At 31.3% G+C, this 15,350-nt stretch overlaps 1 protein-coding gene across 2 annotated transcripts; it reads left to right on the plus strand.

Annotated features, from left to right (window-relative positions):
- The first annotated feature begins 3,385 nt into the window (after nt 1-3,385).
- LOC111316956 (putative trehalose-phosphate phosphatase J) lies at nt 3,386-6,172 on the plus strand. Of its 2 annotated transcripts, XM_022919211.2 has the most exons (12): nt 3,386-3,595; nt 3,696-3,973; nt 4,084-4,224; nt 4,334-4,405; nt 4,542-4,634; nt 4,740-4,796; nt 4,907-5,008; nt 5,093-5,170; nt 5,283-5,352; nt 5,468-5,538; nt 5,628-5,720; nt 5,813-6,172. In XM_022919211.2, exons 1-12 carry the CDS (start codon nt 3,592-3,594, stop codon nt 5,879-5,881), a joined length of 1,128 nt encoding a protein of 375 aa, XP_022774946.2. In that variant the 5' UTR covers nt 3,386-3,591; the 3' UTR covers nt 5,882-6,172. The 2 variants fall into 2 exon arrangements, with proteins under 2 accessions (XP_022774946.2, XP_089609666.1); XM_089753540.1 differs by having other exon boundaries at nt 3,554-3,973; nt 5,813-6,031.
- The last annotated feature ends 9,178 nt before the right edge of the window (nt 6,173-15,350 follow it).

The following is a 15,350-nucleotide window of genomic DNA, read 5'->3' on the forward strand; positions in this document are numbered from 1 at the left end:
CTTCAAAAGTGTATATATATGACCGAAAGTTCTCTTAAAAAATCCAATAATATAATAACCCACAACCTTCCCAAAGAAAAAAAACCTGGCGCCTTTGCATGTGAAAAATTCTAAACCCAACAACCATAAAATATAAGAATCTCTTATATTAATTTAACAGAATAATATGAGTTTCATATCTTCTACTTGGCCTCCTTTGATTGCCCAGTCAATGGTTAGCAGAATCTACTCGTTTTTTTTTTTTAAATAATTTCTTACAAGTAAATTTAAAAAAAAAAAAAATTAGTGGCCTGAGGATAAAGTAAAATATTATAAGTGCTGAAATTTTAAATTTTAAACTTGCTAAATGTTATCTTTTAATGGTAACTAAATGAACTATGTTAAGTTTTGAGTTTTATTTATAAATAAATTTCATGTATAATTTTTTATCATTTTATTAGATTAAAATTATGTTTAGATAAAAATAAGTATTTTTTTTTGTTAAATTAAACTTGAATATGTCATATTTAACATTCTTGATTCCTTTTTTAAGAAATTTCTATATCTTGATTTGAATTTAGAAAGAGTTGTCTAAATCCTAATAATTTGAAACGACTATCAAGAATCTTATAATCTTATTCACATCCTTTCCATACAAGTAATTGTGGTAAATTGAACAAGGATAATATAATCAATTACGTTCTTTTTTTCTTTTTTTTTACAAATAAATTGTAACTTAAGAATAAAAAAAAATGTAAGTATTAAATTTAAATTTTAAATCTATTAAAAATTATTTTTTAAAATAATTATATGAATCAATTACATAAAATTTATAATTTTGTAATTTCTAAATCTAATTTCAAACGTAGATTATCCCAAATAAACAAGAAGGGATTGTGTTGTCATTTTAATCACTGCAAAAACATTTCTTTCTCTTTCTTCACATACTGCTTTTTTTTTGTGATTAATTAAATTATTATATAAGTTTTTAATACCAACTTAACTTGATAATTATAAGATATAAAACAATCAAGATACAACACAATAATTTTAATAACTCAATCACGACACTTGTTTATATCATCATTGATTAAACTTGATATAGTGGATTAATATAATAATTTTTTTCCTTTCATTTGACTGAGGACGAATTAAAGAAAGAAACCTAACAAACTTTTTCTTGGACTTTCATGTCTCCATATAACCCTCAAAGTACTAAGGCCAGGTGACACTGTACACTGGCTAGGGTACAATCCCTTTTTTAAGGTCCGTACTGCAAATTATGGGAAGCCTGTACACGTGCTGCAGTTAAAACTATTTTTTTTCGATCTTTGATGATCGTGGGTTTCCAGTTGTTACATTTTGTTCTTTCTCCTTGCAGAAATTGCTTTCTCATTAGTTTATAGTTAAAGCTCAATGTCATTGGCAGAGAAATTTGTCATTGTTGATTCATTAGGGAACAAGCTGATGTTTTAAAATTGTTGTTAATGTTATAAATTAATACAGTAAAACCGATAAAACTTTGGATAAAATATATCTATACCTGCTCTTCATTATTTGCATGAAAATCATTTATAATCTTATGATATCTAAAACATTCCAGTTCCATTTCATTTACCTTAGATACAACTCAAATTCTTGTATTCCCAATACTTCAATATTAAATCAACAATTTGAACGAATTTTTATTAATTAATTGTTCCACCTTTATCAAAAGTATAATTTAACATGAGGTCGTTATTTATATATACATTTTTATATTTGAACTTGTTAAAAATTGAACCCAAATCATTAAAAGTAATAATTCAACATTTTATTATTAAATCACATAATTGTTAATAAATAAAATTTATCTTAAAAATTAACATAAATAATATTTTTTGACTGTGAAATTTATAAATAAATCTAAAAATTTTATGGATACCACGTTAGTTGTAGCATAATAATGAATGACAAGGAAGGTTTAGGTTTAGAGTTCTAATTTGTATTTTTGTTATATAAAAGATATTGTAATTTGATAATAAAAAAGAGGATTGTAGAATTCAAACTTGTTAAGTATTACTTATCAATAATAATTACATAAATCAATTTAATTAAATTTTAAATTTTATTTTGTATATTTAAAGAAAGCCAACTATTGGGATTCATTAATTTTGAACAACTGTAACCCAACAATGCGTTGAGCATGTTAAATAATAAATGCTAAATCATGCACCATTAACAGTTATTTATTTCCTTGATTCAACGACATAAGGAAATTTAACACAAAAAATATAATTGGTTATGAACCAAAAGCTTAATATTTTTTATTTCGAAAAAAATATTCATACCTTATTTTTTTAACAAATAATATATACCAGTTATTAACTCAAATTTTCGAATGTCAAAATTTTAATATTTTAATATTACGAACTAAGGCAACTGATGATCATTTGACCAACGAATTAGGTTTAGGTCGGGGCTCCAAAACTTAGCAGATCCCAAAATAATTGGTGCTTGGCCTAGAAATGAGGATTAGAATAGGGGAGTTTAAAACAACAAGAATCCCAATTAGATGGGGAAAAAATCTTTGTATTCAGAGCTTGCAGCTGGTTTTGCTTAACAAGGTAGAATTTTTGTAGAGGTAAACTATAGTCTAATACATTTTTCTTAAAAGTTATTTAAATAATTTTTTTTTTTTGCATCAAACTTAATAATTTTATTAAAATATATTTTTTTATGATTTTTTAACGAAATTGAATTCAAACTATTATGAAAAAAATGAACCTTCTTTGTCACTCGGGTCAACATTATAACAAAGGTAGGTTTGGAGTTGTTGGTTTTGCACTCGTTTACAAGAGGCGTTGAAACTTGAAAGAGCAAAGTGCCAAAACATTTCCACTACAGGAAAATTTTGAGGTCCTTAATTTCATTTAGCTTATCAGAAAAGAGTTGCTGGTCCATTCAAGGCAAAACAGCTCCCATAAACCGGTGTGTCTAACATGTGGCTCGTTATACACGTGGCAGAAACCCACATGATTTAGTCGACCAAGAAATGTCGTCCACGTGGCAAACTGCTAACGGCCTGTTAAAAATGCCTTTTAACAAGTTTCTGTGACTGCTAATTAAGACGGCTGTTTAACAAAGGCATGGTAATTGCAATTTCTTTTTATTTTTTGGTTTACCTCTCCGCCTTCTAGTCATCCTCCCAAAAACATCAATAAAAAACTCAGGATTTTGGGAAAGGAGGCGGGACAGGACCATACAGCTTTGGTAGGTCCCATGTTTTTAAGAGTTTGGAAGAGTTTGTTTCGTCCGTTAGAGTCTGATTTTGCTATAAAATGGGCTTCAATCCCTTCTGTCTCTCTCACATAAATTCTCCTCTCTGGCTCTCTATAAATCTCTGTCTATCTTTCTTCCTTGGTTCGACAAATCTCTTGTCGACTTTGGTTATTTTTCATTTTCAGTCGTTCAATTTGGTTTCTCTTCCTTAGTCTTTGGGCTTCAACGGGACAAAAGAAACAGAGTACTCTGTAAACTCCTCTGTTTGAACTGTCTTCCTCTTACCTTGACATTAACATCCAAACACTTCTTGAGTTTGAGGTGTTCTTTTAACTACCTTAATTTCCAGTAATGGGTAAGTTTGGTTTTGGATTTTGGGGCACATTAAAAACTGTGGCCTTAAGTTTTTAAGGCAGCTTTACTAAAAATGTTGGCGTGGGTGGTTTTTCTTGTAGTGAGTTTCTCTGAAGAAAGACCAAAGAATATGGCTGCTGGTCAAAATGTAATCTCTGATGCAAAATCTGTCCTCAACATGTCAATCACAATGACCGTATCAGCTCAAAAGCCGCCAGCACCTCCTGGTTGTATCTCCGTTTCAAGAAAGAAGTTGCTTCAAAACCTTGAAATCAATGCTGGAGCAAGAGTTAATGCATGGGTTGATTCCATGAAAGCTTCTTCTCCAACTCATATAAAATCCACACCTTCCCCTTCTGATGACGATGTTTCCTGGAATGTAAGTGCTAAGCTATTGCAAGCCCTCAGGAACGGTTTTTCTTTTAGCTGGTGTTCTTGTTATTAAACAAATTAAAGATTCTGATTTTCCTGGTTGATGAAAATTTTCAGCTCCACCATCCATCTGCCCTGGAGATGTTTGAGCAGATAATAGATGAGTCGAAAGGGAAACAAATAGTAATGTTCCTTGATTACGATGGCACTCTTTCACCAATTGTTGAGGATCCAGATCGAGCTTTCATGTCGAAGAAGGTTAGCTATTTGTTTATATGAAAACTGTTGTTATAGTTTTTGTATAAGTTTTCTGGATGTTTCCATCAGCAGTTTTTTATTACTAACTTTTCATGTTTGTGTACACCAGATGAGAAAGACTGTGAGAAAGCTAGCCAAGTGTTTCCCTACTGCTATAGTGAGTGGCAGATGCAGAGACAAGGTGCATTTTTCTGGCCTTAAATTTGATACAGAAAAAACTTCAGATTAAGCAAAACCTTTTGTTTTGTTTTTTTTTTTTTTTGGTCCATTTATGTTTTTCACAATTGCTAACTATTTCCTTGTTTTGCAACTTGTAGGTTTATAAATTTGTCAAATTAGCTGAGCTGTACTATGCCGGAAGTCATGGCATGGACATTAAAGGGCCAGAGAAACGTTCCAAATCTAAAAAAGTGAGTAAGCTGCATTAGTACTTTCACCAAATGGTCAAAACCTTCAACTTTTCCTTATCTTTTTCCAACTCTTCTCCATGTTTTTCCTGTGCTTTTACTCTTCAGGACAGTGAATCCGTTCTCTTCCAACCAGCTAGTGAATTTCTTCCAATGATTGATGAGGTTGGTTTTCTTCACAGTCTTGATTAATTCATCACTCAATGGGAATCAAAGCAAAGAGCTTCAAATAGTTGACATTTTTATTCTATTTTTAATTGACATGAACATTCCAGGTGTACAAACAATTGGTTGAGACTACCAAATCAACTCCAGGAGCTAAGGTGGAGAACAACAAGTTTTGTCTCTCTGTACACTTTCGTTGTGTTGATGAAAAGGTAAAAGCCAATAGCCAATGGCAATTACAGTTATTATTTGCCATACAACTTCAGAAGCACCTGATTTTTTGCTTTAAAATACAGAAATGGAGTGAGCTGGCACAGCAAGTTAGGTCAGTTTTAAAGAAGTACCCCAAGCTTCGGCTAACTCAAGGCAGAAAGGTAGGAGCTGGGTTGCAATCTGATCACTTTTTTTTTTTTTCAACTTTGATGATATTCATAGATAGCTTTAAGTGAGAGATGTCTGACTTTGAATGCTATTTGTATGATGCAGGTTTTAGAAATCCGTCCTACAATTAAATGGGACAAAGGGAAAGCCCTTGAATTTTTGTTAGAATCTCTTGGTAAGTTCCGCCTCCACCCTTAATTACCTTTTTTCACTTAAAATTTTTAATGGTAGAAAAATAACGATATGGTATTCTCCAACCACTAACTATTATTGTAAACCTCTTTCTATAGGATTCGCTAACTGTGCGAATGTTTTTCCCGTCTACATTGGAGATGACCGCACAGATGAAGATGCATTTAAGGTATCCTATGCTCAAAATCAAAGACAAGGCATCTGTTTGTTTATTAAACTAGTGGATCTTGCTAATACTTTGATTTTCATTGTTATTAGATATTGAGAGACAGAGGACAAGGTTTTGGAATTCTTGTGTCCAAGTTTCCCAAGGACACCAGTGCATCATATTCTTTACAAGAGCCAGATGAGGTAAGTTCCAAACTAACACAATTAGTATTGTTTTGCTACTACAATTTTATATTATTTTTGTAACTTAATCATAATTTGTCTCTATTTTGCAGGTTATGGATTTTTTGCGGCGTCTGGTTGAATGGAAACAATTACCAGTACGAGCTCAATCCAGAATGTAAAGACGAGAAATATGGCAAAATTATTTCTCCACCCTAACAGAAAGAATTGTAAAAGGGTGGGATTAGATTATGTAGTAAATTCTTGTTCAAGATAAGGAAAGATGAACAAAAAGAACAAATGATCATACAGAATTCTGTCTTTTTGGCTTGAAAGCCTTGTACGTCTTTATCTTGTAACTAGCTGGCTACGAGGGTAAGGACCTGTAACATGTCTATTATGCATAGAAATTTTACTCTCTGTGTCTCTCTTTTTCCTCTCATTAACAATTATTTCATTTTTACTATAAATAATATGATGAATCCAAATTTTTCTGGTGGTAGGAAATTATATTAAGCAGATTCATACCCTGTGACTGAGGAGTTCTCTTCCTCTTAAAAGATTTGCCATATTGAAAATTTGATTTTGATGTGATGCAATCAATGTATAAGTTGTGTCTGTTCCACGATATTATTAAGTTATTCAAACTTATAAATGCATTTAAAATGTCTGATACACCACTTACAATTTTTGTAACTAAATTTCAGGTAGTCTGCATATGCCACTGCCACCCAGCCATTTCTGTGAATACATTAAATATATATAAATATATATATATATATTGATTTTTTTTAAGAACTTTAATTTGCCTTCGTCACTTCATTACTAGAGAGACAGTTTGGTACTTAACTGAGTGGACTCTCTGAGGGGTTACTGTTACTAGGGTGCTGCAAACGAAGCTAGCACATTCCACAACTAAGCCAAAACCAGGGTGCACTCCACTATCTGAGGGTGCAGAAGATATTGTCTCTTAGTTCTTTTTGAAGGTAACAGATTAAGAGAGCAGCCTCTGAATTGTTGCATTATTTATTGTATCTATATAATTGATGTGAATCTTTTTGACCTTTAGATTGCCACCTTTTAGATTCACAGCCTCCTTTAACTCAACTCCACGGGTAACATACATCCACCAGGGTAGGGGGCGGCGGTCTCTCAAAATCTCGTTAGGAAGAATCTCTTGCATCGGCATTTTCAAAAGGAAAAGGTAGGTAGGACATTCCAGGGTCTGTTTTGGAGTGAAATACAAAATAGATTTGGATATGGTCTCCAGGACACTTTCATCACTTCCCCAATTACTCTCCTATATAATATATCAGAGCTTCACGATATTATTATTCATCTGATAAATGACGATGGAGATCAAATTAATGGTCCATAGTTGAGAGTGGGAAAAAAAAGGATGCCTTCAATGGTAAAATTTTATCTTGGTTTCTGTCATTTGTAGGGAACCGAGAAAAGGGAATCATCTTTTAACAGCACAGAAGATAGCTTTTATATTCCTCCATTATTGATCTTATACAATATTAATAAACATTATATTTTGCAATCGACAACCGTTTTGGAAAGTAAAAATTCTCGATAATTGGCATTTGTTCAGTCTACATTTCTTTTTCTTATATTATTTATTTATCAAACAGAAAGCCTATGAATCTGCTTGCAATCCAGTATCAACAATAAAGGATTCTAGCAACTAGCAAAGGGGACCAATTGACCTTTTACTCTTTGTAGCTTAAGGATGGATCGGTGGTATTGGAGATAAGATGATCACAGCCATTTAAGATTTGGGGCAGGGAAGATTTGGCAGTGGGCAGGCCCCATTTTTAGGATCAAATTTTCCTTTTTTTTACTTAAAACTGTATCTCTGCTGAGTCAAAAGGATAAGTTCATCAGGTAGATATTGGAAAAGGTTTCTCTTCTTGTACAGCATGTGCCTACTTCACCTTACCAAAACACAGTTTTTCTTCTTTTCTTTAAATTAAACAAGTAATAATCAGATACTTTATGTGATTCTATATAGATTCTCTTTTGATTCCTTTCCTTGCAGCATGGATTTAGAGAGTAATAATATATGTATTTATATATATAAACAAATAGCTTTGGTCAAACACAGGGAATAAACTATAAGGCTGCGTTCTTGGTAGATCCATGAAATGATTTCTAAACTATAAAAGAAGCTTTTTCAAATTGTCCTGATAAATCTGTTAACATAAATTGTTTTTTTTTTTTTTTAAATGGAACAACTAGGATGAGTTTCTAATCTTTTGAAGATATATCTTCCCCAAAAGTTTGATGAGCTCAATCAATAGTTATGTCTTCTAGAATGATGTAAATATCGTAAATTTACTGAAGCTCTTAATTTGATTATTGGAAAAGGAATAGATAAATTATTGGATTTTGGGTGTATATCTATAAGCCAAAAGAGATAAAAAGGAAGTGTATATTGTCATTTTTTATGTATACCATATATCTATTTTACTTGTCGCGATGTTATTATTATTAGCTGCCTCTATTTTCATATGCCATGGATCTACATGGACCCTTTTCTCAGACAAGGGAGTGAAAGAAAAGGTTAGAGAGGATAATCCTGATACAATAGATACTCTTTGATTTATAAACAAAAGAATTGAGTTGGCATGACTAGGCTTACTAGCCAATATGATATTAAAATCCATAGAACACAAATTATTTGAATTGACTAGTAGCAAAAGAAATTATTTGAATGGACACTCGAAAAGCTGCGCCTATGTTCTTGAAACAAGAAACATGTATCAGAAACTACAATAATTGGAGGAAGGGTAGAAACAAGGATTATCCCTCTTGAAACCCCACAACAATGTAGACTATTAGCTCATGATAATAAATATTAGTCCCTATATATGTGGAGGAAGCACAGCCATTGCTCAGAAACAGAAGAACATGCCTGACCCATTGGGTACTTAGATTTGCAGGAACCCCACGATAAAGGAGAGAGCAAAGGAATCTGCTAATTCATTTGTTTTTATTTAGAGGTTCTCTTGCATGCTTTTGAAAGGAGAATGGATAATAATCTTTTGGTTAGGTTTTTGAAAGGGAAACCCACCACTACAGTTAGGGAATCAATGGTTGAATGAGGAGTTGGAATCCACTTAAAGGCCTTGCTTGATGTGAAAAAAAAAAAAAAAAAAAAAAAAAACATACTGATTTTTTTGTATAGGGACATTAACAATTTAACACGGTCCCAAAGCTTTTTGACAACCTCGGCTCTTTCGTATGTGGAAAGATGGAGTCCACTAGATTGATTAAACTCCCATGATTGGTGCCTTAACTGTATTAAACGAAGTCTTGGTAAACCCTCAATTATTGGCAAATGGCCGGAAAAAGGAGACACCCCTCTCCCCCCATGCATCCCTCATTCTCTACTCAAATCTCCCCACTCCTTCCTCCTCTTTTCCGCGCCTGTCCTTTTACTTGGTTGCTCAAGACATTTATTTCTTCTATTCTAGAAGAAAGTCAATTGACAAAGAATTTGACTGATTAATTATTGTCACATTTAAATCGCCATCCTCCTACATTCACGAACCATCATCAAATAGAGGTATACACTAACTAGGCTTTTGGGAGTGCATTTAACATTATCCCAAATACAAACTCTTTCCTATGAACAATGAAACAACCAGGCCATACTGAATATAAATGGTGACACATATATATTTACCTAGATATATCGTTTTGATATTCATAACATGGCATGGGACAGGAACCTTTGGGGCATTGAGTTGTCAGAGCTCATGTTAGATCGATGGATAGATCGTAGGGGGTATGGTCCTATAGGGGTAGGTGTCAAATACTTGGCGATACATAAAAAGGAGATTTTGCAACAGCGGTGATTCTCTTCTCCGCCTTGAGGGTCGAACCATAGGGCTGGTGGTTTGTCTTGAAATATATCATACACCACATATACATTAACAATTATATATATATATATATATGTATGTAATTGCAAATGAGGGCTGTTCATCATGATGATCGTTGCATTGGCCAGATGTGCCTAACTCTTGGTCTCACGTGGATTCCCAAGTGACCCATATGCTTAAGTTATGGGGAACAAAGGAGTAGTGCCAATGTGGAAATTGAGTCCTTTCTTTCGAATCTGTCAACATCCCTCCTGATAGTGTAGATGAAGCCATGAAAGAGATTGATGAGAGGAAAAGAGATGAATAATTGTGAAATATATGTGTTGATGGGTCATTGCGGTAAGGTTTACATTTTCTAGGCAAAGAAAAGCATTTATTTCAAGTCGGAGAAAATGATATTACGAGGTACGTGGCAACGTGTTAAAAATTCATGGTTCAATTCTTGCAGTACTTTATTAGGTAAAATGTATTGAAGGAGGTGGCATGAAAACAGGTGGACAAACAACAAGAAAAAAGCAGGGAACAAACGACAACAGTTTAATATCTTCGCTTAAGGTAACTTCAATATGCATGAAATTTGTCCACCTTTTTCTTCTTTCTCCAATTGACTTTTTTTATGTAAGTTGGCTGTGATTTTTAAAACAAGTCGTGTTGGACCATATGCCACCTTCGAATTCCTTTTCACTTCATAAAATAAGGCAAATCAAAGGCAAAAAAAGATTGTTAGTGGGAACCAACTTACTAAATATACGTTAATCATATAAATACAATCGAATCATAGATTATCGAACTCAAAACAATTTTTAATTCTTGTAGTGATTACGGGTGTTTGCAAGTTCAAAGACAACTTTGCATTGAAAAAGTAATGCAAACTAAATGAAATAATTTAATCTAACTTTTAATTTGTTTAAAGCATCAGCTATATGATTAAAGAAATAGAAAAGAAAGGATAAATATATTGTCATTCTAATAATTAAACATTGAATCCCATAAAGAAGGGCAATACTGTATCCAACTAACCATGTGCAAGTGCATGTAATTAGAAATTAAAAAAAAAAAATGCGGGATGGACTCCTTTCCAAACTTCCATAATTATTAATAAGTTGTAATTTTTAAAGTAGATTAAATCTGTAGAAGAAAAAAGAAGAAAAGGCTTTTCTCCATTAGTTGTGTATAAACAGTTAAATGCTCTTTTTAATGTTTTCCACCTTTAATCCAACACTCCTTTTTAAAGTGCTATCCACTTTAAAACTATTTTTCTTTTATTTAAAGAGAGGATTCTCCATTGCTAAAAATCAACAAAGGTTTCCATTGTTTTTCTAAATGTTAATAAGATTTATATTTGATACATTATCATTATATAAATTTTATATACTATCAATAAATTATATGCCACTTTATTAATGAGGTGAATAAGATGATACCAACTTATTAATGAATAAGTTTTTTTAATTAAATATTTATATATTTATTTTAAGGATTGATATTCATTCATTAATAAAATGAAATTATTTGATTTACTAATAATATATAAAATCTATATACTGACAGTACATCAAATATAGATTCATATTAATATAAGGTCAATAATAATCCACATCATCCATCTTAATTTACAACATCGAAATACATAATTTTATTAAACTTAATGACATTTACAATTTCCAATATCGTTTTCTCCAACTTCTCCTTATTCTCAAGCTCTCTTTTTCTGTTTCCCTCCATTAGTAATCCTCATAAAGGCATGTCAAGCAACACATTTGCTAAATGCATTATGAATTTGAAAAAGCCATCATATGGCATCACTTGTTGCCACTTAGTTATATTATATTGTCACTTGTAGCTTGTGTTGGGTTTTTTTACTTGTATTATAGTGTAATATACTGAATGTCTGAACCAAAAATATAAAACCTGTGTATATTTGTTACAAAGTATTTTTTGGGTAGCAAAATGTATTAGGAAATCAACACGTATTTGTAGCACCATACACAAAATAACAAGTTTTAAATAAAAATAAAAACACACAAATATATTTGTTTTGGCTCAATCCAAAATGACTTACTTTAAACCCAATCCACTAATAAATAAATCTTCACAACTATGAAACTTTTAAAATGAGAAAAGTCATAAAAAAATTATTTACTCAAAACTTAATCTAAAAGTTAATTATACCCTTTTAATAGCCTGCTCATTTCGCTATTCTTTTGGTGTCTAACTATCAAGAATTATCAAACTAAAACTAAAACATCTTATTTATAAGAGTAAAATCTTTTATACATTTACTCAACTTCGATATGGGATATAAGATAAATTTTCAACTCTTATAACTTTAACTTAACTTTTAGTGTAGGATTAAGAGATTTAAGACAAACCTCAATAAATCATTCATCAAGTTGAATCTCCAAACACTTTAATAGCATTTGAAAAGCTGACATGATTGCCTTTTTTTTTTTTTTTTTTCTCAAGAATCCTAACAACTGTGCCTCCATCAAGCATATACAAGTGATTTTTGACTTTATTCCCTTGTAAAATCACATTACCATTCTCGTACAATTTGCACTAATCATTTCGTTCATGGTATGTATATCAATGAGAAGCTAACTCACCCAAAACAATCAAATTATAACTATAACTTGATATATACCTTACATGAAGCAGTGTCCTAACAACATCATTATGAGATCTAATACGAATACTCTCAATACCTTGAATCTATAATTTTCATTGTTGGCAACCATAATATCCTCATACTTCTCCTCTTCCAACTCCACAAAGTAACTCTTATCATTACATACAAAAACTGTAGTAGCTAAATCCAAAACCCAACTTTTATCATTTTTCAAAGTCTGAATCTTATACACACAAGTCGTCAAAACAACATTATTATCATTGGACATAACAACAGTGATATTATTATTTCCTTCATCTAATTTTTTCTCATCATTGGCCCTTATAAAAGTAGTTATATCCTTTTTCAGCTTCTTACAGCACATTTGGATGTCTCTTTTTATCACAATAATAATATTCTATAACATTGTAATATTTATAACTTGAATTGGATCTCTCTCTTGATCTATCAATCTTCTTTTAAGTCATTCCTTTATCTCTTGATCCATCAACCCTCTTTTAATTCCTCTTTCAATCAAAACTCTCTACAGCTAGTGCATTTCCTTAAGGTGATGAATTTATGTTCTCATAAATCTTTTATTCTCACATAATAAGGTAGTCACATCATTCAACTTCAAAGTAGAACTACTCACCAGTAAAATCTAAACTAGAAGTTTATAAGACTTAGGCAAAAATGACAACAAAATTAAAATATTCTCTTTATTTTCTAACTCATCAATAAAAGTAGTCAGCAATTAAGAAACTAACATATTAAACTCATTCAAGTGATTATGAAAATTCATACCTTTTTTTCATTTTTAAAGACACCAATCCATCTTTAAACATAATTTGTTAGTCAATGACTTCAAAATGTAAATACCCTCGAGCTTATCTCATAAATTCTTTAGAGTACTTTTAGTCAACACATTGTACTTTACTTCTGAAACTAATAGCAATCTAATAATTCAAATAACATTCCTTTGAATTCTATTTCAATTATTGTCAGATATTCCCTTAAGCTTATTTTTCTTTAATGTCTTATATAACCCTTGTTGTATTAACAGATCTTGAATTATAATTTGCCATAACATAAAATTATTTTTTTTCATCAAATAAAGGAATATCAAATTTTGGTATAGGCATATTAGACATACATTTTTCAAATATTTTGAAATACTTGCACACACTATATTTTTAGATCTCAAATCTCACTTTGAGATCACTTGTTTGAAAATCAACATGCAAGTGCAACATCCACACAGAAAAAAGAAAGCTCAAAATAAGAATAAAAATATACAAATATATTTGTTTCGGCTTAAACCAAAATGGCTTACTTTAAACCAAATCCATTAATAAATAAATCTTTACAATTATAAAACTTTTGAGTGAAAAAAGTCAAAACTTAACCAAAAACTCAATTACATCATTTTAATAATCTATTCACTTAGTTATTCTATTAATGTCTAACTATTGGGAATTACTAAATTAAAACTAAAACATTTTATTTATAAAAGGTGAAACCCCTCATACTTTTACTAAATTCTCGATGTAGGATAGAAAATAAACTCTCAACTTTTATAATTTTACTTAACTTTTGATGTGAGATTAAGAGATTTAAGGCAATCCCCGACAAAATGTTGCGTTTCCTTGTATAAAAGATTTTAACTTCATAATGTCCGCTGAAATGTCTCAATATCCAATGCTCATAGGTATACCTGGTTATTCTTTCTTTTGTGCTTTTGTAGGTCTCAATACAGGGCATCAAAATTTTTATTCTTCACTTTGCTTCTTCAACTCAAAGCAATGTCAATCTAGCTATATCAAATATAAAAGGATAAAGATGGAAAGCAGGGCACAAAGAGATACTATAAAACACAAACTATGGTCATAGCAAAAGACTCTGCAAAAAACAATATATTAAGATAAAGGACCCTTTTGCTGATTTGGATGATGATTCTCTTCTTCTTCGGATCAGAGAAATCCTGATGCCTATTGTGCCACTTGAAATGGTTAACGTCTTTAAGTTCAATAAAACTATAAGTTTTGGTGCTATTAATTAAGAATGATGATGTGGATTATTGTTGACCTTATATTAACATTTAATAAAACAGTAGAGATCTCCACTGAGTTTTTGTTCAATGAAAATTACTATACAATAATTGTTCTGCTTTAGTTGCAGATCTTTTCTTGGGAAAATGACATGAGATTGGAGCAGAGAAATGCTAGCTTAAACTTCCTTATATTTTCGAGGTTGGTTTTTTTTTTTTATTTTTATGTTCCTTATATTTCACTACATTTTTAATTACTATTCACATATTTGATTTTCATAGTCTATGAGTCAATTCTATATATGTGAATATTAATGATAGAGATATTAAAAAGTAACGAATAAAAAAGTAATGGAGAAGAAACCATTCTTTATATTTTCTTGTTTTATTCATGTGGTCGAAGGTTGAAGCCTTCTTTCTATGTTTTAAAGAATTAGCCATGTTGCAGTAATTTTGAATAAAGTAAAAAAATCATGGTAATTAAGTAGCCAAATAATGCAAATACAAATTAAGAGGCAAAAATCAAAATTTTATGTTATAAGGGCACTTTTAGCCCTTGAACCATAGAAAAAGAATCATTTTGATTCTAAATCTTTTATTTATTTAGAATATTTTGGTCCCTCAATTTTTATTTCAAATAAATTTTATTATGTTTTAACAGAAAAAATTAATGTGATCAAAAAACAAAATATTTTGTGACATTTCTAATTTGTTGGATTGCATTTATACTTAAAGGTAATTGACAACATCATTAGAGGTGCTACGTAAGAAAAACTGTCCCGTGATAGGTAACTGCCACGTGGACCATCAAGGACAGAGCCTTTTTTTTTCTTCATTTTTCTCTCGTGATCAATTTCATCTTCTCCGCTCCTTGCGTCTGTTGACGCCAGAGTGGTTCGTCGGCCAATCGATCAAGGCTGGTGAGCGATCGATCAGGCCATCCAGCCTCAGATCTGGTGGCCGACAGCTTTCTTCCCCCACCTAACCGTTTTATTTTTCTTTCTCTTCTTTGCCATTTGATATCTTTTTACCAGTTCCTTTTTCATCGTTATACTCAAATTCGGGATATCTTGAAATCCCAAGCTTGTAAACCCCCAAAGTCT

Source organism: Durio zibethinus, chromosome 24 (assembly GCF_047325235.1).
Source record: "Durio zibethinus cultivar Kanyao isolate XHJ-2024 chromosome 24, ASM4732523v1, whole genome shotgun sequence".
Lineage (NCBI taxonomy): Eukaryota > Viridiplantae > Streptophyta > Magnoliopsida > Malvales > Malvaceae > Durio > Durio zibethinus.

Bases quoted from the DNA above. Each gene is read 5' to 3' on its own strand.
- LOC111316956 (XM_089753540.1), top strand. From the start codon at position 3,668: ATGTTGGCGTGGGTGGTTTTTCTTGTAGTGAGTTTCTCTGAAGAAAGA. The intron at 5,171-5,282 runs GTAGGAGCTGGG...TGTATGATGCAG, and splicing joins GGCTAACTCAAGGCAGAAAG to GTTTTAGAAATCCGTCCTAC. The intron at 5,721-5,812 runs GTAAGTTCCAAA...TCTATTTTGCAG, and splicing joins CTTTACAAGAGCCAGATGAG to GTTATGGATTTTTTGCGGCG.